This window comes from Gracilinanus agilis, chromosome 1 (assembly GCF_016433145.1).
Source record: "Gracilinanus agilis isolate LMUSP501 chromosome 1, AgileGrace, whole genome shotgun sequence".
NCBI classification, from domain to species: Eukaryota; Metazoa; Chordata; class Mammalia; order Didelphimorphia; family Didelphidae; genus Gracilinanus; species Gracilinanus agilis.
In genome coordinates, this window is record NC_058130.1 from 542666755 (window position 1) to 542693225 (window position 26471).

The window sequence follows — 26471 nt, forward strand, 5'->3', positions numbered from 1 at the left end:
GAAAACGGATGCAAGAGGGGACATGATTTTTCCAAGAACACATAGCTAGTTGGGGGTCAGGCCGAAACTTGAACCCAAGTCATTGGATGTCAAATTGAGTATCTTTCCTAGTCCTTTATGTGCAAAGACAACAATAACACTGATGGAATTGCTATATGAGTGGCTGATAATCTTAGCTAGGTAGTGCAGTGGACCTATATAATAATAGACTGCTGGCAAGAAGATGATTTCAAATCTATCCCCAGACGTTTATTAGCTATGTGATTCTGAGCAAATCACTTAACTCTAGCTTTCCTCTTCTGTAAAATGGGAAGAAGAAGAGCACCCACCTACCAGGTTTGTTGTGAGGATCAAATGAAATATGTGTAAAGTGATTTGGAGAACTGAGTTGTTGTCCTTTGTTCTCCAACAGGGCCAAAATATACTGTGTCCCACGATGGCTGCTCAGCCCATTACGAGCTTGGGAGGTTCCACCACAGGTCAGGCACAAATAAATAGCTCATATGAACACTGGAATAGAGCTCACATTGCTTTTGAGCTACTACAATTCTGCTTTGCTCATGGAGCACATCTTAGATACAGGCACACCACATTGGACAGTTCTATGCCAGTGTCTCCCGTGTCTTAAAATTAACACTCAAGTTCTTCAGAGAGACCGTGAGAGTGCCCTAAAACATAAAGCATCCGAACACATGGGTTGATGCGGACATGATTGGGGATGTAGATCCAAAACGACCACATCAGTGCAACTATCAATAATAGGTCTTGATAGATGACACGTGTTAAAACCAGTGGAAATATGCATTGGATATGGGGGGGTGGGGGGAGGGGGTGAAGGGGTGAAGGGGAAAGTAAGAACATGAATCACGTAACTGTTGAAAAAAAATTTCTAAAAAAGAATAGAAAAAATAAAAATAAAAAAACTTAAAGCATCATGTAATCGCTAGTTATTATTAGTCCTAAGAGAAGAATGGCTCACCAGAATGATAAATTTCTGTAGCTGCCCACTTCAAAACGAAAACAATGCTTTCTTCTTCTTCCTCATCTCACTAAGTAAGATGAGCTCAAAATTGACCAATTATCGTTAAGATACTTAAACTTAAGACTAAAGTGCTATGAGTTATGATAATCACTTACAAAGTTTGCAAAGAGATTCACAGACATGATTTCATCTGTTCCTCGAAACAACCCAATGAGTTATCTAATATGCCCATTACTCTCCCTATTTTGCAGATCGGAAAACAGACTCAGAGAGGTAAAATCAGTTTAACAGAATATAAGAACAGGTTTGGGAATCCTAGGAAATGGATTAAAAGACAGGAATGGCAAATTCCTCTGTCAGGGAATGAGGTAATTTGTCTGATGTCTCAAAAATCTTATTAAAAAGCACTTTAGGGGCAGCTGGGTAGCTCAGTGGATTGAGAGTCAGGCCTAGAGATGGGAGGTCCTAGGTTCAAAGCCAGCCTCAGACACTTCCCAGCTATGTGACCCTGGGCAAGTCACTTGGCCCCCATTGCCCACCCTTACCACTCTCTTCCACCAAGGAGCCAATACACAGAAGTTAAGGGTTTAAAATAAAATAAAATAAAATAAAATAAAATAAAATAAAATAAAATAAAATAAAATAAAATAAGCATGTTAAACTAAATGGGGGCAGGGGCCAGCCAGGTGGCTCAGTGGATTGAGAGCCAGGCCCAGAGCTGGGAAGTCCTAGGTTCAAATCTGGCCTCAGACACTTCCTAGCTATGTGACCTTGGGCAAGTCACTTAACCCCCATTGCCTAGCCCTTACTGCTCTTCTACCTTGGAATCAATACCCTGTTTAAGATGGTAGGTAAGGGTTTTTAAAAAACTAAATAGGAAACTAAATATCTCCTACATGCATAGATGCCTTAAATGGGCACCATAGAAAATAACTATAATTTAGGAAGAACGATAACAGTATAAATTTTTGTCTCTCCAAAGTAGATAATAAAATCCGTGGCTATACATTAATACAGAAACTGCGGGTAACAGACAGTAGAAAAACAAATTAGAACTTACAAATTTTCTGAAATGAAAACCATGAAACTATGACTTAAGGAGGATATACCTTATACTAGAGGAAGAGGATGGGTTAAATAAGTATTGGGGAGGGAAGTGGAATCACACTGCATATTAGAAAGATGAAACCATGGGACTAAATCCAGGAGGAAACAGTCTGGAGAACATTTGGGTGAAAATCTATTAAAGCAGAATCAGAAATAATACGGTCATTAGACCATGTTGATGATCTAATGACAACATTATTGTGATTAATAATGTCCTTTAATGTGTAATGCGGTCACTAGACCACACTACAAATCACCTGGACAGAAAGATGAAAAAAGATAGTGAGCACAGAGCACAAGTCTCTCTGCCTCTGTTCTGTTTCTCAGTCTATCTGTCTGTCTCTGTTGCCTATCTATGTGTTTATCTTTGAAAAGAGCAGAGCAAGTAATAATTTCTTGGACAGCCTTAAAGATAATTTCATCCTTTGAAAAGTGGAGTAAGGAATGAGGGGAAATTCTATCCTGGACAACAAAAAAGGTATTGGTTGCTTAAGGAGAAATGATGGGAAAGAGCAGCAAGTGGATTGAAAGCCCACCTAGAGATGAGAGGTCCTGGGTTCAAATCTGGATCCAGACATTTTTTAGCTGTATGACCCTGGGCAAGTCACTTAACCTCCATTGCCTAACTCTTACTACTCTTCTGCCTTCAACCAATATACAGGATTGATTCCAAAATGAAAGATAAAGGGGTTTTTTAATTAAATTTTTATAAAAACAAATGAGGGGAACCTTGCTACTCCATATTACTATTTATGATAAAGGAGAAAGCCAGTTGTTATTTGACATGACAGACACTCTAGATTTTGAAAGAGCAAATTCAATGTTCAGAGAAAGCATAAAGAGGTTCCAATGATTTGAAATTCTATGGCTTAAATCAGCAAAGAGGAAGAGAGAACTCTGAAGACTGAAATTCTGAAGGTACAAAGAAATAAATTCTAAAGAAAAAGAGGGACATGACTAAAGGCACCAGTGTGATATGGACAGAAAACTCAGATTGATTTTTTTAAGGCATAAATAACATGGAATCATGGGTAAGTCACAGAAGATGAATAAAAAAGAATGTCACAACCCTAGAAGTTATCTGAAATGTTCAAATTTAGAATGAGATCAAAGTTGACAAAGATTAAGACTAATCAAAAGTGGGAGTGTAGCTATATTAAGGAAAAGAAATCAAAGAAATAAGACTATTGCTAAGGTTGAATAAACAATTCAATAATGAAACAATATACAATGGCAGAGGAATGCTCAGTTTTTATTTTACTTCTATTTTTTCTGCTTAGGAGAATGCTATTTCTATGGGAAAGGGTCAAATAAAAATGGATAAATGGGGAATTGAAGCTCAAGATAATTAAGCTCAAAAAAAAAAAATACCCAGATGTCCTTGATGTATCCAAGTCACTATACCCACATATATTACATTACTCCCTAGAATAATAAAAAAAAAAATTGGCAGATTTAATTATTATGTTTCTATCCATGATCTCTGAAAGAACAAGGAACATGAGAGAGACTGGAGAAGACCATCTGTTGTTCTAGTTTCCAAAAGAGAGACGACTAAAGTCAGCAAGCTTAAGTTAGTGAGCCAAGACCTTGGCATGTTATAACGTCAGACTAGAGCTAATAAGATTAATTTCAACAGACATAAATAAATGCCAAGTTTTGTACTTGGGTTCAAAAAAAATCGACTCCAAGAATACAATACAGAGGCATGATTAGAACGTTTGTCTTAGGAAAATCTGGGTGTTTTAGTGGACTCCAAGTTCAATAAAAGAGGGAAATAATGGCCTCTAAAAAAAAAAAAAAATGAATGTTATCCTAGGTTACAAAGAGAGGTACAGTATAAGATATCCAGAGAAGTGCTGGTAAATGTTTAACTATAGACTTTCTGGAGAAAATAAGTTTTAATCTGCATTATTAACATCTTATCCACCACTTTCTAATATCTAAAGAATTAAAAAATATTAAAATTAAGCCCTGATTTGTAGCATTTGCCAATTTCAGATGTGTAAATAATCATGCTGAAAATTTTACAATCAGCTCAAAATGGTATAATAAACTGGCTAGAGTAAGCCCCCGAGTATATTATTATCCTGTGGTCATGAAGGAGAAAGTCCACTATACCACACCCCGAACAGACTACAATCTTGAGTATGTGTTCAGTTTCAGGCATTAAGAGTTTGGGAAAGATACTGTTAAACTGGAGAGTAATAAAAGAAGGTAATGGAGATGGTGAAGGGCATTCATCCTGATCAGGGGCCTCAAGATTAGGTATAAGGATAGGTTGAACAGAAGAAAAACAACTGCTTGGTCACATGGTTTGATGGGGATATGATTGGGAATGTAGACTTTAAATGATCACCCTAGTACAAATACTAATAACATGGAAAAAATAGGTCTTGATCAATGACACAAGTAAAACCCAGTGGAACTGCTTGTTGCCTACGGGAGGGGGGTGAGAGAGGAGGGGAAGGAAAGAACATGAATCATGTAACCACGAAAATTTTTTCTTAATTAAATGAAATTTTTCAGATCAAAAAAAGTATTTAAAAAAAGCATAGGTTGAAGCAACTTGGTACGTTAATCCTGCAAAAGAAAAGTCTTGGGTGGAGCCGTGATTATTTTCAAGTGTTTAAAAGATTATCATGGAGAAGAATCCAGGTTATTCTGTGGGGAAATGGGCGAAAATTGCTAAGAGGATGGTTTCAGTACAACATAAGAAGAAAATGCCTAACAATTAGAGCAATTGGAAAATAAAACAGGCTCAGGCAATAGTGAGTTCTCTACTACTAGAGATCCTCATGGATAAGTGAGATGACCATTTCTTGAGCACATTAAAGGGAGGATTTTTATTCCTATACAAGGGGATAAGATGTCCCTTCCAACTCTGAAATGATATAATTTGAATAAGGATCATACAACTTAAGTAATGGTATGAGGCAGAATTTTCATCCAAGTTTCTCTTGCCTCTAATACAGATATCTTTCCACTACACCAATAAAATTTTGTTTTCTGTAGCACTGAACCAGAAATTGGATTTAGACTTGAATTTCAGCTTTCTGGGTTCTTTCTGAAGTTCTTTAGCCTTCTTGGTCTCAGCCTCCTCATCTGCAGAATGAGTAGGTATGAGGTCCCTTCCTTTAATAATAATTGATGATGAGACAATTTCAAAATCCACAAATTAGCCACAAAATTATAAACAGTCCCATAACCCTTCACACCAGGGTCATCTGGGGAAATGACATAAAAATGTACAACTATTGGCTGCCACCTCATCTCAAGCAGTCCTGGCTATAGCACCAATGTCAATGGTATGATGGCCACTGAGGCACCAAAAAAAAAAAAAAAAAAAAAAGCATGTTTCCTTCCTTTCCTTCTGTAATTTATATCCTAATTCCTCAAGTGTTGTCTTCCTCCTTGACTGTCAGGGCTACTTCACAGGTTGGAGAGAATAGTTTCACGGAAACCCTATGACAAATGCCCCAAACCTCCCCCAAAAGTGATGCCAAGGACGAGGATACTGAGGATATTAATGATATTCAAGAGAAGAGTTTGATGGGGGGGAGGGAGTGGGGTTGGAGATGAAGGGAGAGAAAGTTCCTGAAGCCTATCTATGGGTCAAAAAAATTCCATATCTGTGCAACATATGTTTTTGGAGTAGAAGCAAGAAGTAGAAAGAGATGTTTCAATCAGTCAACAAGAATATATGCCAGGCATTGTGCCAAGCCTTGGGGAAACAAAAACCAAAATCAAGGAAATTTCATTCTACCAAGGGAGATAACATGTACTTCTAGAAGCACAGGAAAAAATATACAAAATAATGAGACGAATTCGGCAAATATCCTTCTAAATGACAGACTGAGATGAAGACCAAGACCACGGCATATAGAGGGTTATCAGTGACTCCGTTTGTGAAATACCAAGTAATGGAACCTTTTTTGTTTTTTGGTTAGCCATGCCAGTCTGCTCATCTCATGTTTGCAGATTACCCCATGAGCAGGGCATGAAGTAACTGGACCCAGCCTAAGGCTAAAAGCTACAGGCTCTAATGGGCCTATTGGTGGAATAAGGGCCCAGCCCAGCATGGTAGACATGTGGTTTGCAACAAAAGAGGAACTATGATGAAGCTCATCTCTTGTTCTCTAAACAGCTCCAAAAGTCTCTGTGTTGTTTGCCTTTCCTGGTCCCAACAGAGAACTGACCTTTACTCTAGATAGAAAAGACTTCTATAGCCAAAATATTCTGCAGTCTTCCATTTGCTCCCTACCAGGTGGGCCATGTTCTCCCCTCTCAGAGGAGATGGCAACAATATGACTTACCTAAAAATCATACTAATGACAACAACTACTGGCACGACCTGTAATAAGAAAACCCGTCCCTAGGGCAGACCTGCAGATCCAAAAACAAGGGCACCAAACAGAAGCAACTTGCATCAACATTCCACTGCTTCTTACCCTTACAGATAGATTTACTGAGTATGCTTTTTTCCCCTTGAGGGCAATAGATTTCAATCACTAGTGGCTCATTTTGACATTTTAAAATAGGAACCACAAAAGAATAAACCACTATCTACCCAAATAGTTTCAATTTCCCAATGCCCATCGTTGAGCAAATGTGCCTGTTGTTAGAATTCAAACTGTGTATGGGGGAGAGGAGTTCACAAAATTAAAACACAAAAATAAACTTGGCAATTATTTAATGACTTTGAGCAAAATAGTCTACTGATAAGGAATGCCAAAGCAAAATAAAATAAAATAAATTAAAATAAAATCCACTGTTTGCTTAACTATCAATAAAGTTTAAAGCAAACTAGATTTGTATTACTCAATTTATAGAGATAAGCAAAGCTCTATAGGCCTGGAGTAAGAAGAAAATTTTTCCATCTTTTTAGTATTTACTTTTCCCCATGTTTAAAACATTCCACTCAAGATCCTGAAAAATTAATGCATTCTGTCTTCCTTGTAAAATCACCATCTCATGCACTCAAGTCCATCTTCTCTAAAGTCAATAGGCATTCTTTTAAGATGCATCTATAAACAACAAAAGCAAATGAAAAGGGTTCCCTTTCTTTCCCCTTTTTGAAACTTTTACAGTGAAACTGCATATTTCAGTAATGAAACAGCTGGAAGGAATTTGGGTTAGAGAACACTGAGACATACCAAAAAAATCATTTTAAGCAACAATTTTTGTTGAGTTTTTTTTTCCAATAAAGGATAAGCTTAAGCCACATTATTATGACTTTTATGTTTGTTTTTTAATATTCTGACAATAAGTCCTATATTAACTAGATAAAGTAGGATCTTAAAAGTCAGTGGAAAGAGTGGTTGAGAGTTAGAAGCCTTGGGTTCTAGTCACTTAAAAGTGTGGTTGTTTTGTTTTTTTTCCTCAACAACAGCATAAAGCTTATTTACTCAACTAACTAGCTCCCTACCTACCACCTACCCACCTTCACAATCTTTCTGTAAGACTAAAACCAGGTTGCATCACTAAAAAGGTTTGAAAAAAGAAAATCATATAAGAAGGCAAGATATTACACAGTAGAGGAAGAAACTCTAGTAAAGGCAGACACAGAGTTCTGTGTGCAACACATAATAAATTAGAATAAGCTTTGCTTTGAATAGATAATAAAATCAAGAGTTGATAAGCCAAGGTAACTGACTTTTTTAAATACCAACAGTCCTGGATTCCTGTCAGGTTGTTGACCTGGTATTTTTTCTGATCTATGTTTGTGGTACACGTGATTTAGACTCAGATAAAAACTTAGAAATAAAACAATTTAAGACTCTTCAAACCAAAACTTCTTGGTTTTACATGGCTTAATTTAACCATAAAAAAATGATATGGATCTTAATTAAGAGGTTTGTAAAGTACTTAAGTTTGTCATATGTTTACATTTAAATGTAATTTCCTCAAAAAACTATTCAAGTATCAGCTAACTAAACTCAACTGTTGGTTTAGATTATTGTATTACTAGATAAGATAAAAGCTGAGATAACATACTAGAGAGAACCCTATGTTAGAAGGAAAGCTACTACTATACTCTTTTATCACTCACCCCTGAGGCTGTGGTGTGTGTGGTAGGGGAAGAATTTTTGCTGCAATCATCGGAGTTAGAAGATGTGGAAGTTGGAGTCATAGGAACTGCATTGCTACTATTACCTGAAACAGATATAATTAACACCATAACTTTAAATATCGCTCCCTTTTTAAGCTCTGGCAAAGACTTTGCAACCAAAAAGCCTATTTTCTTATATTTACCAGAGCATGCCTTTGATTTATTTATGTTCTTTGGTTTTCGCTTCCTGGTTTGAATTCCTTCCTTCTTCATAGCAAGTGGCCTGGGGACCTGGAAAAAAATATTTGCCATACAGATCATCAAGTTTAGTAAATATTTCATTGAGCAGAAATCAAACTGTAGCTGTAACTGACTTTTGCAGCCAGGTCCATCAGGTAAACGAATAGCTGTAAAAGTTCAGTCTTACAGTTTTGCTTATTCCTCATAGCAAAGTCAATAGAACTTCATGTGTGCAAAGTTAGCATTGCTACTCCTCTCCATCTCAACAGTTTATATTAGAATAGAATATGATAGAATTCTTTTATTTAAGGGGAAAAAAGGTTACTAAATAGAACTGCTACTTTAATAGTAAATAGTTCACTTATTGGAGAGTAAAGCAAAATTTTTTTCATTCTAAGGGGAAAAAAACCATATATCCGACTTACAGTTTCAGTGTTGGTTCCAATAACTTTTATGTAGTTATTAGCATATTCCCCCTACACATCCCCTTAATAAAAAAAGCTCTGCATGTTTATGATATTCATGTTTATCATTCATAATAATTATGAAAATAATAATAAACATGTTTCAAAATGAAACTGTCTGGAACTGTTAACAAAAATACTGACACCTTGTACCTATTTTACACGTATTCAAAGTCAAATTCAAAAGCTATACTGATTTTCTTATATTCGTAATGGGCTGTGATTTTGTTTCTTTGACTTTTGTTTCTCTGCTTGCTTACTCCTGCCTTTCCTTATCTTTATGAAATCAATTAACTTTTACCAAACATGATTATGCTGAATATTTCTGCTTCTCAACATTTTTTTTTAAACATTTCAGTTCACTGGACATGTGCCCAGTGACCAACCACATGGCATGGTCAATGACATAAAACCACATTCAATTGCATCAGTGATGTAAAACAACATTAAACAGCATACCCCATGAAGTTTCATGTAGAGTCCACATGCATTGCATACAGGTTCACCCTCTGCATTTCTACGCCACAGGGTGGTGGTTGTGGTGTGACAGTTGGCACAGGATAATCCAAGCCGCCGTGTTGAAGGCTAGAAACAAGAACAAATAAATCAGCCTTTGGAAGAAAAAATATCCATCAGCTTGTGTCCTTTAATGGCTAGTGTCCCTGACATGGCAAATCACATTACTTGGGTTTTGTGAGAACTAAAATGCCCGGAAAAAAAGAAATGCGAAAGCAGGAAATACAATTAAATCAGCTACAATTCTTCCTGGATCAAGGCTACATGCTGGAGGCTTATAGAGTACGATTTATCTCATAAAGCTGATAAGCAGATTGGCTATGGTGTATTACTCTGTCTTATAAAATAGCCGGTGATAAGTATCCATGCAATTTCTAGGTAATTGGTTCTGGCTCAGAGCTATTAGCAGCACCATTACCTTGAGAATCTGTTTGAAATTTTTTTTTTTCTCATCAGAACTTGGAAGGTATTTCCCAGCCACTGAAATTAGAGGGTTTTGCTTTTGTTTAAAAACTTTTGTTTAAAAAGTTTGCAGTTTTAAAAAAAAAAGATTACCAAGTTCATTTTATATTCCAAACTGAAAACTGGCTACAACTAGGTAAAAGCACAATATGGCCACATCCTCTCTACTGGGATAGTCAATAGTCAAATCACTATATCTAGGCGAGGTGTTAGGAAACCCAATCTCCAGGAGCCACTATTTGCTGGGTTGCTTTAGGCTGAGATCCTTTGAACTTTTCCTCTCCATTTTCTCAAGTGCAGAATCAAGGTAATTATGCTGTTTTGCAGAAAGGAGCAAACTAATGACTGCCAAAAGGAATGTGGAAATGGGGAAGGAAGGAATGGGGAGAGAGCTGTATCATCTCTACATAATCTGATCTCAATCCGCCTTGGAAAATTACTACAAAATAAAGCAAAAGGCAAGAACATGTCCTCTTTTCAGCTGTTATCTTAATTATTACCCATCTGATTTTTGTTGTTCTTCTAATCATTAGAGAAAGAATAGAGATAGTTTCATTATTTTAACACTAGTGGCTGACATTTGTCAATTATACTGAAAGAATGAAAATCGCTCATCCTGATTTGTACTGACATTCACTGTGGAGATAAAGTAATAAAATGCACTGTATGTAAAGATTACATAGATTCACACAGGTAGGGGTCAGAAGATTTCAGAACTAGCCTCCTCATGGTTCATGACATCATTAAAGGGAATTGGTCCCAGATTCTCAGTTGAAAATTAAAATGGATGAGCCCTGAAGGTATTAAAAGGTTTAAACTTTAAAAATTATTAGATCCCTAACACCAGAAATTTGATTTCAAATTCTCTTCTAAGTAGCATCTATATAAACTGCCCCAAAATGCAAATTACTCAACTGAAAAGAAAAGTGGTGATAAACTAAAAGATAGAAATATTTTCATGAAAACTATGTGCATTGAAGGAAATACATTTAGAAAATTTAGCCATGTAAATTAAATTAGAAAAAGTCATTGTGAAGACCTGGAGAGTACCTCAAGGCAAGTGAACAAATCTGCCGGCAAAATGCCTAAACTCCCTAAAAGGTCTTCTGACCCAGGAAGCTTAACTCTTTCAAGACATCCTGAACTAGCAAAAAGATTAACCTGGAGTAAGGAGGCCTGGCTCTGGCACTTACTAGGCCAAGCTCTGTGACCTGGGCAGGTCACTTACTTCTCTGAATCTCAGTTTCCTCATCTGCAAAATGAAAAATATTTAATAATAGAAGCCCTATCTACCTCAAAAGATTATTTGATGAAAGCACTTGAAGCTCTATATACATGATATTATAATCATCATTACTAGATATAACTATCTAATTCGGAGGGACTCTATACACTGAGAATGCAAGCATAGACACAGAACAGAACAATTCCCTGAGACAGACTGACTAGAGAAATTTTTAAAAAACCCCAAACTGAGAAGTCAAATTGAGTATTTTATTATATGTCCCACCTTTATTAGAGTTCTTTCAAGATTTGGTATGAAGAAAAAAGTAAAATCAAATCAAATCATGCCACTGGTGGACCTTTCAAGCAGTGCCTTAAACTGAAATTTTAACCCCACCTTAAGAATCAGCCTCACTTTCTTTTTTATTTTTATTTGTTAATAAAATTTGGAAAGTTCCCAGGTATATCCCTCCCTTCTGTCCCTGCACTAGAGTAGGCATCATTTGACAAAAAAATACATATATACATATATGTATACATGTATGTATGTGTATATGTATATATGCGCGCGAGAGAGAGAGAGAGAGAGAGAGAGAGAGAGAGAGAGAGAGAGAGAGAGAGAGAGTGTGTGTGTGTGTGTGTGTGTGTGTGTGTGTGTGTAAACTATGTCTTGCTTGTTTCTATTTATCAGTTCTTTTATAGGGTTAAATTTATGTGCCTAGCTGACCTAATGTGTATATGGAGGGATACTTCATATGATGACAAAAATAAGCATGAGAAACTAAGGGAGCTAAAATGGTATCAACTCACTGCTTTTCCTCTTTCCCCCCTCCTCTAAAAAAAAAAAAATGAGGGAGAGGGGGGTAAGAGTGATAATTGCTTCCTCTTTAAGAATATTGTGAGGTCAGTAAATTAGTGACAGCAAGATCCATTTTGTAAACAAGCCCTTTATGAGTCCTCAGTGGAATTTGAAGTCAATGTGAAACAATCCTGTATCAGAAATTGCCACTATTACAAAGAACTTTATGGTTGTCGACCATATATCATAAGTCAAGCCAGTCCTCATAAACATGTGAGATGAAGGTGAATGGGTTATAAAAGTCCCTTGTAACAAGTGATCTCTGTTACATTCATCACTGACAAGGAATTCAAGTTACACCATAAATCTGTTATTTTGCAATGTCAAATTCACTGATTGGTTATATACTGCAGGTTAAACAAACTTAAATACAGCATTGGGTTTCTGAGAAGTATCCTCTCTCTCCATTGTGACCATAAATAAAGAGCCCACAATGACTACTAATTGTTCATGACACACCCTCTCATTGGTTCCATTTATTGCCTATTTGCTAGCTATATTGGTTGACCTTGGTTTCCACTCAGACACCTGTTACACTGGAAGTAAGCAAGTTAACTCTGGGATTTTTTTTGTTTCTATGTTTCCTTTTTTCATTCTTGGCCCTGCACTTCTTTGTCGTATTTTTTGTTAACTGTCTCCAAGAGTCATTTTTATTCATTACAATATACAGATGGGACAATATACAGGATAAATGTATAGGATATACAGACAATATACACGTTAAATACAGTTTGAAAATCCTTTAAGCAAACCTATAAGAACATGGACACAAAACTAATATTTTTTTTAAATGGTATCATCAAAATCTGAATCTGCTTATCAAGTTCACTAGGCAATCCCAAGGCCACCAAATTTGGGCCCTAACCTGGAGAGAAATGTTACCTTCCAGAATTCAGCAAATAATTAACTCGATATGGCTTTTCAGAACTATAGATATAGTTTGTTTTCATCCATAAATGAAAACACAAAAACCGTAAAACTTCCTTATGTAGGGAGATATACATATTTTATATAGTTGTATATAAACTACATTACTACAACATCAATGCCCCCTATTCCCTATTCTTGTACTTATTTATTGAGTTCTTTAAAAAGAGTACCATTTGGGGGAAGTGATCAATTGAAGGGGTTATAATTAAGTTTAACTGTATACATTCACACTCATTAAATTCTCCCTACCTTCTTTTATTTTAAATACACTAGAAACAAACCCATAAAACTAATTGCCTCTTTAAGGTGGCAGACTTCCATTGTGATGCAATTTCAGTCTAATCTATTTAGCACAATAAAGTGTTGCATTTGCTCTTGCTAATTAGAATATGACAAATAAATTAGTTCCACACTTAAGAAATCTAGCATCCTACATCAAAATGTTTTCCTTTAAAATGCATTAGGGACTGAGATATTTCTCTAAAATAAATGTTATCCTGTGACTGACTGTATTGTGTTTTCTCTAGTAAATACAGCAGTAATAACCTTCTCTTCCCCAAAAAGGCTAAAAACACAGGTGAAATTGATCCCTGAAGAAAAATGAGGGGCAGACGTTTCAAGCATCATAAACTTGAATTATTGAAACTTCTCTCAGTTAATAGAGATGTAAAAACAGTCACAATGTAACCCAGATTTACCAAAACCTGGCATCTCTGCCACCCCACCCCTCAAAAAAAATAATTAAAGAACGAATGGTATTCCACTAATTGAAACTGGAGAGGGTCAATTTTAAACGGAATTAGGAGCCTCAAAAAGATCTGTCTCCTGGACCCAAAAGCAAACTGGCCTCAGAGATAACACAACACAATCCACACATAAATAAGAATCTACATACATGGGGAATCATCTCTTACCTCTTTCCTTCCTGCTTGAATCCAGGAGTCTCTAGAAGCCCCAGCCCTCCATAGCTCCAGGCAGAGTTAAACAGCTTTCTAGATCTGGCCTATCTCCCTTACTTATTAACAACTCGGTGAGAACGGTCTGGCTATGACCCAGCCACAGGACTCCCCTCTATCTATCTCCATATCATGGTGCCACCCTGGGCTGTGAAATCTGGGACATCCACAGCCAAGGGAAAAGCTTCCATTCAATCCCATATGGACTCAGTCAGAGGATGATCTGGGCATACTCACACTTACCACTCTTTTCTGGGGTTTGATGAGGGGTCGACTCAGCCCATTCATTTTGCTGTACAGCCCGCAGGCATTGCATAGGTAGTGGCCTGTCCCATCCCTTCTCCACAGGGGTGTCTGGATAGAGCCACAGTTCACACACTCTCGACTCTCCGACAGATCATCCAGCAGTTCTGGAGGGGAACCCACGAGGGAAAAAGAAATAATTCAAGGGTTGCTACAAATATCTAGAGACTGACAAGCCAACACCAACAGTGAAGAACTTGAGTGAAAAACTTAAACCTCCCTGGATCTGATTCCTTATCTGTGTTGAACTAGTAGAGACCTCAAAGTTACGATCCTAGGATGGTCCTATTAAAGCCCTAAGATGGCAAATGCTGCCCTTATCCTCCTTCCTCCAAATAATCTGAAAATGAAGTATCTACCCCTACTAAATCAATGGGAGTCGTGACAAAATCACTTTGGTCCCTCCAAATATGACTCGGTCCTCTCTTTTCCCCCCTCTCAACCCAAGGTAGTCTCAGATTCAGAAATGATTCAAGATTTACTCTAAAAAAAGACCTCTCCTAGAACTTGTCCAATTTTCCTTGCATTCCCCGACTTTAATGAGAGTCAGAGAATGGCCTCGAAGCCAGGAAGACATAGGTTTAAGTCCCAATTTTGACAAATGTAGGCTGTGTGAACCTGGGTAGTCATCACCTCTTAGTGATCAAGGCCAGAGGTGTCAAACACCTGGCTTACCTCCCAGCATGGCCTGAACCAAGACTATTGGGAAATATTTAGCAAAATAAATAAAAATGCAATCAAATATTACTTGTCCCAAAAGGTTCCTTTATGTAGAGTCCACTTCTTTTTGAGTTTGACCCCTCTGCTCTAGGTAACTCTCTAAGACCAACCCACACAGGAAGAGTGAGTTTTCTCACCTGGGAGTTCCCTATACTAGTAAAATCTAAGGTCTGGTCCCTATCCCTACTGCCCAATGCTGGGGTTTTTTCTGGGCGTAGGTTTGGTGGAACCATGAGATCTTGGCATTTGACTAAGTTACATGAGAGACTGGGCCAATGAATCTTTTGACCAGCAGTCAACACTGAAAACTGTACAAAGGGAGGATGATATTGTTATATAGCTTTCAATGTAGAAAAAAGGTGATATATGTGTGTGTGTCTTATTGAGGGAAGGAGATTCCATATAAGAAAAGGTTCTCTAGTTGGAAAAACCTGTTATTATGTATACTTCTAATATTATTAATAAATACCAATACCTCCCCCCCTTTCTATCACACTACAGTTCCCCCCAAACTTAGATGTAACACTTTTAGGAATGAAGCCTGCACAATTATTTGAAGAAGATTATTTGCCAAACTAGTACGGGTCATTAAACATTAACATAGAGACCTATGTTTCACCACCACTCCCAAAATCTGGGGAAAGTGCACTAGGGGCAGTGTGTGGCATTCTTATTCTTTCCTAAATTTACCTTAAATATTTTTAAAGCATAACACAATATTTTTAGATTTTAGATTTTTCCTATCCACTGTTTCCCCTTTTTCAGCAGTTCAAAGTTGAAATAAGACTCAGTTGTCAGGATTTTTTTTTTCCTAATCAGGTGGAATTCTTTGCTATTCTTCTTGGAACTTTGTCAGTTAATTAGAAAAATAATTCATTTCCTTTAGGAAAAAAAGTTATCAGCCAATTCAACATCCAGGAGACAGAGTATCTAATAGACTCGATTAAGAGAAAACAGCTCACTTGAAAACATTTATTTCTCTTCTAAAACGATCATACTTTAAAGGGTTGCTGGAGGGGGATTAAGATTTTATCCCCTTTTTCAAAATCACTATGCCTGACAGCACCAAAGAACCACCAGACCCATCCATATTCTGTGCCTTTCATTTTAATTTTTAGTGGTAGCCTAATCTTATCGTTTAGTTAGACTAAACTTTTGAACTACTAAAAATGTGCTTGGAAACCAGATTTACAGATTTTCCTATTTTGTTGACTCATAGTTAAAATAAACCTGCTAATAAAAATCACTAATTAAGAGCAAATAGTTGTAACATTTTATTACTCTCCCCCACAAACAAACAGCTGAATGTGAGTGATTGGATAAAGAGATTCTTCTTCAAAGAAGGCTTTACCAAGAAGATGTAGCCCAATCTTTATAATTATTTTTTATCATTAAGATTCTTGAAATTAGAAATGATATATTTTCCATATTTATCCCTCTTTCTGGAAGCACCTGGACTATTCCTTAAAAAACAATTATACTTTATAATGTTATCACTTGATCAATTATTAGGCCAGCCTTTATTCCTTCTTACTAAATAAAATAAAATAATAAACAGTATTTGTATAAATATAAACAATTAAAAAACAGTACTTACTGCCTGCTCATTGTAAAGTTAGTGAAACGAGCTGAAGCTTTCAACCAACAACTCAACTATTTCATCTATAAAATAAACCTTCATAAAAAGAGATTCTTTTTCCATCTTTCTTTTAAGGCATTATGAAAAATGAACCGAATATCCCAGCATACAGTTTAAAAGTTTTCGCTGGCAAACTAACAAACACAATACACGTGAGGTTTTGTCCTCTCGGCTAAAAGCTACCATTGAATTCGGTAATCAGTAAAAATGCTTGGGACTTCAAGGACACTGAAGTTAAACAGTTATTTGTCTTGCTTGTTGACTTTAAAATGTTACCTTTCAGAATACCTATTGGAGGGAGGATTTCACTTTGCCTCGAAAATTCTCTCCTTCTCTCCCTATGTTTTTTGCTCTGTACATATTATATATCATTTTGAAATTACGGAAAATAGGCAGCCTCCTAAAGAGAAGGCGAATATTAATTAATGCCCAAAAGCTGATTGGTAAATTAATTTGAATTACCATAACACGAGTTTCGACTGGAAAACCAAGCATTCTGTTGGAGTTTTTCACTTTTGTGACTTAGATACTTAGATATATCTAACAACATAAACCCAGCTTTGGATTAAAAAGGGGGGGGCGGGGAGGGTCCTGAGGGCACGGGTAGTTTTTCCATTCATTTGTCTCGGAACCCATCTTTTGCATAAATCAGACCCCATCAATCACTCCTCCCCCTCCTCTTCCCCAAGCTTAGAGTCCACACGGTAATGACTTAAGACCAAGCATCAGAAACCTCCTTCGGGCTCCAGTCCCTTCGGTCTCTTTCAAGCTAAAGTGTTCAGTTCACTAAAGTGTGATCGCTACGAAAAAAGGAGATCCGACTAGGAGTCGCCGCCGCAGAGTCGGCAAATTGATGGACAGAGTGATCTGCACTAAATTCGCCACTTATTTCCTCACAGCTGAACTCGGAGGGGAGGGTTGAGAAAAATGGGTCGGATTCCAAGATTCTAAACTGAACAAGTTGAAGGGAAGATTTTCGTTCGTACTTTAGTTCTCTTGCTTGAGCAAGTATAGAATGTCTGTGAAAGGTGGAGGGAGAGGAGGGATACTAAGAGACGAAGAGCCCTCGAAAGGCAGCTAAGGCAGGGTGGGTATCACTGACATTCCCTGGCACTGGCCCCTCAAACACATTTGTTATCAAGACACCTGTAACTTGGGAGGAATAGAGTAATATTTAGCTTCTCCTTCCTTCTGCCCAGGAAGTTCTCTCTTCTTCCCTTCTCCGAATCTTGGGAAAATTTCCTAATCCCTACTGCTAAGAATCATATCCTCTCAACACTTAACTTTTGAAAATATGTATTTTGTCCACAAATGTATTTGGCTATATTCTAATCAATTACAGTAAGACCTAAAGGGAAGATAAGAGTGGGGGGGGGGGGTTAGGTGAGAAAGCTAAATTTGAAATAATTAGTTAGTTAGTTAGTTGAAATAGTTAAAAATTGGAAGCCACCACGCCTCTAACTAGAGATACTGCCAGAATCCTTGGACTTAAATGAATCTGCGTAATCCAAAATTTGGTGTTCTTTAGACAAGTATCTTCTCACACACTATCCTACCAAATACTAGAAAGTGGGGGAAAAACAGGAGAGGTAAAAGGGCACTGTGTCAAGAAACAGTCTCCGATGCTAAATATTGATCTATAAATATATTCCATTCACTATTTTTTAATCTTTTTTTTTTTTAAGGCACCTAATACCCTCATCATTCTTGGAATTAAGCAAATAGCATGTTACCATATAGATTAGATGGCTGGTTAATGCCACAGAAATCATCCACACCCCCTCCAAGATTCTTACACAGGTTTTAAAAAATATATATTAACATTAAATTATAGCTTTGAGGGAGGGAAGATTACCAAAAGCATGAAAGATGGCAGAGAGGAAAACAGAGCTAGTCTCCATTTTACCTGTTCCTAATAAAGAAAACTGATTTTGACCTGTGTGGCTTGTGGAACTAGTGTTTTTTATTACTTCATAATCATACCACCTCCAGAGTCAATTCAACCCACACCTGTAGTTGTCTCTAAAGTGTTGGGCTTGGTAATGTCAGAATTTGTCTATCTCTGGTTATAGCTCTGGTTGATTCACACCTCAACTTTTAATACACTGGCCCATGATGTGAAGAAGAGTAAAAAGCTGCATAAAAAGGAGAGTTGAGTATGACACTAGTTGGTATCTTTTCTGGCATCGATGCTGCTATCCATTGCATGCCTCCCCCAAGAGAGAAAATATATTCCATTCAATGTGTCAGATTATCAAACACTAGGTCGGAAATAAAATGAATGGTGCCCCTAGGAAGATTGAGAAAGGCTTAAATGGAGATGTAAAATAAGGGAGATTTGGGGCACTTTAGGTGTCTGAAGATCAAAATGTTTTAGTTAGATTATGTGAACTGAAAATATGGACTGAAATGGGAGTGTCATATCTATCAGTATCTCTTCAGTATCTATCCATAGAGGTGAATAAAATTTGCCTAAATGGCAACCCGAGACACACAAATTCAGTCCTGTCAGTGAGTATGGACATTGGAAATCATACCAGATCTGTCAGATCTCACCTACCATGGCCCAGGAGGGTCCTCACTTGTGCCAAGACAGTCTCCTTCAAAAATGGCAAGTCCTTTATATATGGGACTTCAGGGAATAATCACCCAAGTTGCCAACCCTACAGCATCTATCAGTAGTAAATGGCACCCAAAAACCAGGGCAGGTCTGGATAACCCCTGCCCCTCTACTGTATCTCCAGAAACTCAGGAAGAGGACAAGTTACATTTAACCCCTAACTACTTTGTGGGGTTCTTTAAAACATTAAAAAGAAAAAAGAAAGCCCATAGGCAGGAAAGAAAATTAGTGTTTGTGAAAGTTGAGAGGGAAACTAGATGACTAAAATTCTCAAGTCCTCCTAAATTTCCCAAGGTCCAATCAATTAAAAATCTTATCTCCACTGTAGAACCCCTACTTTCACACAAAACTCCTAAAATGCTGGGAAAAGAAGAAATTTTTTGAGAAGAGAATTTTTAAGGAGGGAATAATTTTTGAGAATTTGACAAGGCCTTTTCCTTCCAATTATCAAAATAAACCAATGCTTTCCCTCTTTCCACCAGTCACACAACATTCTCCTCTTTCCTAAACATTAGGATACATAGCAGAATGAAAATGCCCCCTTTTAATTAAGTATTATCAATTTCCCTAATTTACTAATGTAAATTAGCTGGGTGCCCTCAAGTAATCAAGGCCAAACACATAGACCAAAAAAGAGGACTGAGTACATATACTTTAGAAAGAGTGCATAGCACCAATCTCTAATCTATACTACAAAATACAATTTGCCACTTCACAATCTGTGACCACCTCTACCACCTTGACCACCCCACCCCACCCCCCATTCAGTTCAGTAGACTGCTTTCTCTCCCCTCTCCCCCTGTCCTCCACTCATCCAACTCTCTGGTCTCCTTCCTACCCTCAACCCTGTGGCCCTGCTTTTAGGGTGCACCGCCGACTTTACCTGCACTTGGGCCCCGGGGCACCGTGAGTGGGGGACCAGATCGGCCCTGAAGACTGTGCAGGACGGAGTTCTCGAAGGGACCGGTTGGCCAGGCCGGCGTCAGCGGGGCTCCCACATAGGGCGGGTAGGGACCGGGGTGGTGATGATGGTGGTGGTGATGGTGGTAAGATCCATTCAGGGACCGCCCGGCCAGAGGGCTGTACTGGTGCTCACGGCTGCCCATGGCCCCAAGGCTGCCGCTGCTTCCTCCGCTGCCGCTGCTGCTCCCTGCATTGCTCCCGCCTGCCCCGTAGCCGCCGGATTCCCGGGGCGCGCCGTTGGGCATAGGAGGACTAGTCGAGTAAGGAAAGCGGGCAGAGGTATGGGAAGCCCCAGTTGCCGCATTGCCTCCGCCACTGCTGCCTCCTCCTCCGCTGCCATACTGGGGGCTGTCGGCTGACGGCTGGGGCCAGCCGGGGTGCCCGCCGCCAGGGTGATTTGGAGGCCCGCTGGCAGCGCCTTGTAAGTAAGGCAAGCCGGGAAGCATGGAGCTCACACGGGTCGTGGGCACGTACACCGGAGAACTGGCTGCAGCTGCAGCAGCAGCTGCGGCCGCGGCTGCGGAGTGCACGAAGCCGCCAGCCGCGCCGTCGTAAGCCCCTGGTCCCTGGGAGGAAAGGGCCGCGAGGGTCTGGTACATTTCCTCGGGCTGCTCCACAGCTGTGAAAGGACTCAGTTTAGTACCGCGGCTGGACCAGAGCAGCTTGCTAGCGGTCGCGGCCTGGTCGAGGTCAGTGAAGAGTAGTAGGTCCTCCCAGGCCGTCAGGGCGCTCCCTTGGCCTCCGACCCCGGGTGCGGAGGGAACGTGTGGGGGACCGAAGTGGTGTGGGGCGTAAGAGCCGAGCAACAAAGATCGAGCCGGTGTCCCAGCCCCGTCCGGGTCCAGCTGGGGCGTCCTGCAGGAGCCGGCGCCGCCTGAGCCCCGCTCGCCCCCCCGGGAGCAGCAAGAGGAGGAAGAGGAGGAGAGGGGGGAAGGTGGGGTAGAAAGCTCCCGCGCTGTAAAGGGAAAAGAGTCGCTGGTGTCCGAAGCCCCGGCCCCGCGCCACTTCAACACGCACCAATTGCTGTCAGACAAGGCCATCCAAGGTCCGGCACAGCACCTAGCAGCTCCGCTAGCTCCTGGAGGAAGGGAGGGACGGGGATGGAAACCAAAGAGAGACACCGAGAGAAATATTACCAAATAAGAAAATGAAGGAGCACACCAAAGTTATGTTTTTTAAAGTCATTTGAAAAGCCGCTTTTCCCGTATTTTGGGGGGGGGGTGGTTGGGGGGGTGCTATGGAGAATAGAAGGGTTTGGACTGAGTGAAACAGCAGCAATCAACGGTACACTCGCACCGCGAGATACCTAATTCCTCTTCCCCACCGCACCCCACCCCCGCCTTCCCCACCATATCTCTTTCCCTCACCCTCTTCAGCATCCTTCCGTGGGCCCTGTATCAGCTCTAGAGAGTCCCTGGAACGATCCAAACTAGTGAAATCTCGCTTAGGCAGTTTTTCTGGCTGAATTAATTCTTCCTGGGGAAGGGGTCCAGAAAAACAGAAAGGTTTTATTTGCTTCCTACTTTTTAAAAGAATGAGTAGGAGTGCATGCTCTAGGGCTCCCTATCCCTCTCTTGTCTTTCTATGCCCTGGGTGACTGCGTCTAAGGTTTCCCCGGGTAAAAACCAGGAGGAGCCCTAGAAAAGCAACCTGTCCCTGAAAACGAAACCGCGACTTTCTCCCCTGCTGGATCTATCCCAGAGTTTTCCAAGCTGCCTTAGAGAGAAGGAGGAGGGTAAGGAAGAGGGAGGGGTGGGGGGTGGGGGGAGAAAGAGATCCCGAGATGAGCACCAGTTCTGAGAGGCCGTAGGAGACTGGGAGGCGGGGGCGAAGGGGAGCCGAAAAGAAGCCAATACCTTCTGGTGAGAGGCTGTGCCAGGCCCCGCCATCAGCTGCGGGCCCCAATTGTTACAAGGATAGAGACCCAAGCCCAAACCTTGTTCATCAGTCACCGCCGCAGCTGCCATTGCACACCTTAGAAATGGCACAGTTCCACGTTCAACAAGCCCCGCGGTACTGACCGGAGTCACACGCGCGCGTGCACACATACATACACTCACACGCTAACACTCACATAAGACAAACGAATACAGGACTTGTAGCCCTGGCCCCCTACCCGATGCATCCTACACCAAGACCATCCTCACGCAGGGAAGAAAGATCACACAATCCGTGGGGGAAGGGGGGACTCGGAGGGAGAGGCGGAGAGGAGAGTGAGAAAGAAGGGGAAGAAAAGGGAGACAGGGAAAAGATTTTAGCCCCAAAGCCAAGTCCGCCCAAAAGAAGAGAGAAGGAAGAAGTGACAGCGAGCCAGGGAAGAAATCAGAAAGTTCCACCTCCTCGGAGGCGGCTTTCCGAAATCTCTTCGGTTCGTGGAAGTTAACCATAGTCTAAATAATACCAGCACCCTAATCGCCGTTCGGATAGTGTAAAAGGAGTCTCCGCCTGCCTGCCTGCCCGCGAGTCTGCTCCCCCTTCCAGGTCCCCCCAACCCCCCCCACCCCAGTTCTCCCTTTGAGATAACTCAGATAAGACTCAGAGCAGATAAGTATTTCAGACTCAGAAAAAAGTCGAAGTTTGCCCGCGAGAGGCTCTGTCCCGTGGAAATTCGGCAGCAGCTACGGACATCGAGGAAAAGGGGAGTGAAGGACCCACCCGGAATCCTGGACGTAGCTTTCTGGTGGCGGGAGTATTTGCTCCTTTTTTCCTTCCCCCCCAAGGGGAGTGAGAGAACGGGAAAGGCTAGAGAGGCAGGGGACTGAAAAGAGGAAGGCGAAGGGGAGATGGCAAGGGGGAGAGAAGGGGAGGGAACCGAGTGGGGACGGGAGGGGGGAGAAACGGGGGGGGGGGGAGAAAAACGAACCAAACCTAGTGTGGTCGATTTGCATCGAGGCTGGTTGCAGTGGCTTTTAATCCAGGGAGGTAAGGAGCTGGAAGCCGAGGAAAACCAGTGAAGGCGAGAGTCCCGGGTGTGCAGCGTAGAGCTTCTCAAGTATAAAAAGGAGAGAGGAGGCGCCTCTCACAGCCTAGCCGGAAAACTGCAGGCTGCTGCTCCTGATTGGATTCACTGAGCCCTTAAACAAACAGCGCTCGCCAGAAGGGTGCCAGTCAGCGGGCCCTCTCGGCTCACTCTGAGCAGCTAGGCTCTGGAGGTGAAGAGGAGGGAGAGAGGGAGGGGAGGGGAGGGAACGAGAGAGGAGGGGACCAGTGAAGAGGGGAGGAGAAGGAGGGGGAGGGACGTGGGGGCTGGGGAGATTGTGCGTGTTCTAGAGAAAGAGGCTGAGCCGGGGCAGAGCCTGTTGTATGTGGGCTGAATAAGGAGAACTACCCCCAAAGTCCACTTTCAGAATTAAGGCTAGTTCCACTAGGCCAAGCCCAGGGAATCTGAGCTGTGCTGGATTAAGAGGAGCGAGGGTCTCAAGCTTCTGAGGGGCACAGGTGGGAACATTGAGATCCACCGCTAAAGTCTTTATATCCTAAGTGTCCCACGAGACCCAATCCTACCACATGAGACACCCCATATTCACGTGGACCCACACGGCCCTAAAAAAATAAAATAAAATAAACAAATCAGCTCTCCTTGGGTTCTTCCCAATTCCTCCCGCGCAGAAACAAAGATATATAGTGGAAGAGGGAGAGAAATTTCTAAATGAAAAATTTCGAACAAATGAGAAAATTCAATTGGACTCAAGTCCCTTCTCAATTCACAACCTCCACCCCATTAATTAAACACTACAATTGAGGGGGGGGTGTCTTGGGGACTTGGGGGGGGGAGGGTGCAGTTGGTCTAAATTTGTCTCCAACCTTCAACCCCTGGTGCCCGCTCCTCTGGGATCCCTAGTTTTGTCGTAAGTGGGGAATTTGGTTTCTAAAACAGCTAGTTTTGCACTGCTGAGTTAACTAGGTCTAGTTAACTAGTTAACTTTCTCAATGAGTTTCTTCTTTCTCTCTCCTAGTCTCCATCTCTTTGACTGTCTCTCTGACTCTCAATTTCTCTTCTGGTTCTGTGAAGTTCACGTCCGCCACTCACCACTCCCTTGTTATTCCAATTTTGGCTAGAAGTGAACGTGTACGTGTAAGTGATCAGGTGGGGGAGAAATGCTCCCGCATTCAGACATCAATAATCACAAAAATTATCAGTTTTATATACTCACTTTGGTCTTTTAAATATCCCTTTCCACGCCCACCTCCGCCCCACTTCAAATTCAGGTAAGTCTCTTCAGTCAGGTTGTGGTGAAGGCTGAGTATTCATATTTCCCTCTTTCTTTTCTCTCTCCAAATGGTTATCACAACTGGGCACAAATCAACACTGTTCTTAGCAGGAAAAGTGACTGGGAATTAAAATAACTCGTTCCCCAGGGGTTATCAGCTGGATATCAGTCCGCATCAGTTTGTACAGAGAGAGTCTCATCTGGCGGGAGCTGTGTGAAGTCTGTCTCGCTCTCTCCAGCTAACAAACATCATTCCTTCCGATGGACGTGACCCAAAGACTGGGGACAGAGAATTTAACTGGGGTAGGAAGTATTGTGTTTGGGGTTTTCTTTTTTTCTTTCCAAACCCTTCCTCCTCCCCCCACCCACCCCCACAGGTAAATCTAAGTAAAAGCATTTCTAATACGAGATAGTCCTGCTTTTTTTTCCCCCCTGCATTCGGGCTCTAGGATTCCTCTCAGGCTTCTTGGTAGAGAGAACTGAACAGGGGCAGGTAATTTTCAAATATTACTGGGGGCTAAATGATTATTGTAAAATCTAACACACACCCCCCAATGTTTCCTTTCTAATAAAACTGAATTGTGAGCACTATGATTCACGGGTAGAGAATGGGCTGGTAAGAGGGGAAGGGAATGAGCTAGGGAGAATTTACCCTTCCCCCTTCTCCCTTCCGCCAGTTCTTCGTTGTAAATTTCTGTTAAACACTTAGGGATTTTAAAATCCTTACTGTGAAAATTCCAAGTTTTCCTTGATTCCCTCCCCAGATAAAGCCGTGTGTCCCAATTTCACCGCATTCGCATTTGGAAAGAAAGTTAAATGGAAAGGGGACTAGAAGTAAAAACCAATAGTTTAAAAAAAAATTCAGTTTCAATCGAGTGAGTTGGTAAAGAGAAGGCATGGCTTTTATTCAATTGCTAAAATAAATGGGGTTTGAGCCCAGCCTTGCCTTAGAATTCTTTAGTTAGTAGCAATTAAATTAAAATGAAGTTTGTTTGTTTTTTAAAGATGGTTCATTGTCAGAATTTTTGCTGCTTTAGACGTGTTTTCCTGTTTGAATCCAACTATTTTGTTTGGAGTTTCTCCATTAAAATACCGACCGCCCCCATCCCGTAAAATTGGTGATTTCTGAAAAGAAATAACTATTTCTTCGAGGTTTGTCTACTTGCTAGTAACTAACTTCGGAGTTCGACCACTTACCAACGAAGTGCCTAAAAACCTTTTCTCCTGTTTGTTACGTTGGCTTAGGAAAACATCTCGAAATTTGCAATCATGTAGGGGGTTGGGGGAGGTAGGGAGAAGCCTTTCAGGGTAGGGCTACTTTTTCTACAATGTAGCTGAATGCCTGGAATTGGCTTTTTTACTAAATCTCTTACCCGCTGTTAAAAAGAAAGCTTATTAAATTCTACCTAGGCTAGAAATGAGGGGGAGACATTGGCCCTTCAAATTTCATTCTCTCATGGCTGAGGCGATCTGATTTACTCTCCGGACTCCCAAGCTTTTCATTTAAAAGATTTTTTTTTTTCAGAAATAAGCAAGAAAACTCTGTATAATCTCTGCTGAACGACGTTTCTTTCTTTCTATCTTTTATTCCTTCTGCTTTGGTTTCCAACCAGAGGTGGCATTAAAGACTATAGGGCTGCTCTGGTTATAAATGTCGTAGAAAGTGAGATTAAACAAACAAACAAACAAACAAGAAGTTTTAAATCCAAGATTTAATTCCAGTAGGTTAAAGGATCGTTCTGATTTGCTCCTTTTAAATTGCGCCTTCTTGGCTCTGACGGATTACTTCGAAGGCAAAAAGCAGCACATTTTCTACGAAACTAAATCGGACTTGTGTCATCTATTGAGCTCTTCCCTGGCTTGAGACAACTCTGGACTGGCTTCTTTATTTCCTCTCACTAAAATCATTTTTCGAAATCAGAATAGGGCAGAGAGGCATGGAAGGGAGGATCTCTTCTAGGAAAGAGGGGAAAAAATTCAAGAGTTTGAGAGGGCTCAAAAAAAATTTTTTTTTCAAAAGTAAACAACCCTGACTTCCTAGGAAACACTCTTCTCTTTCGATTTTCCTCTTCTCTCTCTTTTTAAGGAGCTGTTCATCTTAAACCATTTCACTGGCTCAAATTCAAAACATAAAAAAGACAGGAGTCTTCCATCTGATTAGCGGGGAGTGAGGGGAAAAGCCTAGCCCCTCGGTTGATTTCATTAAAATATCTAGCCTAGTGA

At 40.5% G+C, this 26471-nt stretch overlaps 1 protein-coding gene across 1 annotated transcript; it reads right to left on the reverse strand.

Moving 5' to 3' along the window:
• Positions 1–602: 602 nt before the first annotated feature.
• On the reverse strand, positions 603–21092 carry GATA6 (GATA binding protein 6). The gene is made up of 6 exons (XM_044683006.1): positions 19958–21092; positions 14036–14202; positions 9305–9430; positions 8345–8432; positions 8142–8245; positions 603–668 (listed from the first exon to the last, which is right to left on the reverse strand). Exons 1-6 carry the CDS (start codon positions 21075–21077, stop codon positions 603–605), a joined length of 1671 nt encoding a protein of 556 aa, XP_044538941.1. The 5' UTR covers positions 21078–21092.
• Between the last annotated feature and the right edge of the window lie 5379 nt (positions 21093–26471).